A 2,646-nucleotide genomic window follows, 5' to 3' on the forward strand; every position below is an offset into this window, starting at 1 on the left:
TGTGTGTGTGTGTGTGTGTGTGTGTGTGTGTGTTATGCACGATCTAAATAAACATACGTATTAGCTTGCTTATAATTATTATATCTGATCCAGATTGAAGAAATATGATTGCAAGTAAAAATATATTTTCAATATCTTCACAAAATGTTGTTCGGAACGATATGATGGTGAGTAAATAATGATGGAATTATAATGTATTCTTCGATCAACCCATTTAACATGCATAAGTGTTTTTAGCACTGCAAGGTTATTTTAAATAAATAGTCAAATACCTGTTGGAAACCTCCTCCTCCTCTCCTCCATCCGGTCGTTCTTGTGTTTCCTCCAGCTCCTCCATTCCGGCGTGGCTGGGTGGGGTCTCCTCACTGCTCGGGGGTCTCTCGCTCTCCATATAGAAGCTAGTGAGAGGGAGATCGGCTGCCAGATCCTCCTCACTTCCCAAACTGAGCTGTGAGATCACAACACCTGTCAGCAGCTCTCCATTATCCCATTCCATCTCTCACACAGTTATCCCAACATATCTAGTAGTGCAGAATGAAACCCTACTGTATACAGCATACTATTTTTAATAGCATGTGAATTCAAATGCAATGAGAAACACTTCAAGCAATTGAATTCTACACTATTGTCACATGGCCTCATTATAATATGTTGCATGCTTACTTTAGTAAGTGCTGATTGTTAGTGGTTATCTTTGCATTCTATTGCACTTAGGTAGTAGAATTATTCTGGCTAAAACAAACATTTTTCTAAAATATTAATCTAAATTTTTCATCTAAAATATTCCTTGTTAGCAATTATGTAGGTTCAAATTTCTAGATACAAGTAATAACAAGTAATAGTATTTTTTATGAAAGCACAAATAGCAAAGGGACTATTGTAATGGCTTTATCATTTTTAATTTAATGATTTTAAGTTGAACTACTTTACAAATGGTAATCGATTTAAATATGAACCATGCAACCATATTGTGCAATTCAATAATGTTGAATTGCACAAACTCTACACAGATAAATTCACAATATTTGTTTTCATTGCTTTAAAATTGCTATTTTTTTGGAGGACAACACTGGGCAGGATGTGGAATAACTGTTTTGTGAATAAAAGATTAAAATTAAGTTATTTTAATTATAATATATATATATTTTTGAATCAGGAAATAATCGGATTAATTGATTATCAAAATTGTTAATTGCATCCCTACAATAATGTCTTAACTTGAGAGTCCAATCACAAGAGTCAAGAACAAGATATAAAATTAAAACCTTCATTCAATATTATTTCCATAATTATTATTTCACACTTGAAACGGAAGGTATAGTCAAGTGCATTGCATCATGGGATACAATATACCATGCAGCAGTAAGTCATTCAGGGAAATCAGTACTAAAAAGTCACATATACATAATGCATTCTGTAAAATTAGTAATATGGTAAACACTTCAAGTTACCTGTGGCAGCTCTTCAGATGGTTCAGTAGGCGTGGCTGCTTGGCACTGTCCCTCAGTCTCAGACTCCGCCTCCTCCTCATCCACCTCATGAATAGTGGGCGTGACATCTGACGGGGGCATGGACGTCTTCTTTTTCTTCCTCTTTTTCTTTCGCCGGCGGTCCATACTGAGCACCCTCTTGCGGAAACGCTGCGGGGGGAGATGGGTGGACAGGGGGTGGTGGGTGTGGTGAAACGTATGCCGGTGATCTATGAGTAAAGAGGCATAGAGATTAAAATCCTGTTCACTTAACCAACTACAACTATAGCAATAATAACAATCAAGTTTTAATAATCAATCATTAGAATAGGGAAGTCCTCTTTTTACAACTATACAGATTACGACACATTAACTACATCGTTGGAATCACTCCCAGAAAAATTTTTTCCGGCTGATGAACGCTAAAAACATTGATAGCCAATCAGAATCCACTTGAATGTAACGGCCTTATCTAAAGGATGACTGCGGACTAATTCGAGACTAACAGTTATGTAGGAAATCGTATAGCTGCCTGGGACAATGGTCAATTATACAATTAAGCACCAATATACAAACATATCTGACCGTAGAATGGCAACCATTGATCAGGCCATAAGAATCATGTATTCCAGAGAGCTGTGTAATAAGCAACGATAAAGTCTTTTAAAAGGTCACTGATAATAAGGCTGCCATAGAAACATCCCCTCCAGTGCTAACGTTGGTTAGTTCCTCTCACTCAAACATCTCTGTTGCCAGATATCTCCTATTTCACAGGCTTAAATATTGCATGTTATTTTCAGAATGTACATAATATAAACAAGCACTACATTGATGAATAAATATGACTTTTTTCAATATTAAAATACAGTTTAACAGTTTGAGTTAGTAATAAAAAAAAGAAATTAATACTTTTATTCAGTAAGGATGCATGAAATTGATCAGAAGTAACAGTAAAGACTATTATTTTGACAGTAAAGTGAAATTAAAGATTTCTATTTCAAATAAATACAATTATTTTGAACTTTCTATTTATCAAATAATCCTGAAAAAAAAAATAAAAAACGTTTCCACAAAACTATTAAGCAGCACAACTGTTTTCAACATTAAAAATAATAAGAAGCGTTCCGTGAGTACTAAATCAGCATATTAGAATGATTTCTAAAGCATCATGTGACAC

General features: G+C 34.8%; 1 protein-coding gene across 1 annotated transcript; it reads right to left on the minus strand.

Moving 5' to 3' along the window:
- Positions 1-272: 272 nt before the first annotated feature.
- Positions 273-1,699, minus strand: LOC107580194 (anion exchange protein 3-like; the record flags this gene model as incomplete). The annotated part of the gene is made up of 2 exons (XM_016265926.1): positions 273-448; positions 1,452-1,699. Coding segments are annotated over 2 exons (424 nt in total), but the record flags the coding sequence as incomplete, so codon positions are not given.
- Between the last annotated feature and the right edge of the window lie 947 nt (positions 1,700-2,646).

The sequence above is a fragment of the Sinocyclocheilus grahami genome, unplaced genomic scaffold (assembly GCF_001515645.1).
Source record: "Sinocyclocheilus grahami isolate Dianchi unplaced genomic scaffold, SAMN03320097.WGS_v1.1 scaffold26607.1, whole genome shotgun sequence".
NCBI lineage: Eukaryota > Metazoa > Chordata > Actinopteri > Cypriniformes > Cyprinidae > Sinocyclocheilus > Sinocyclocheilus grahami.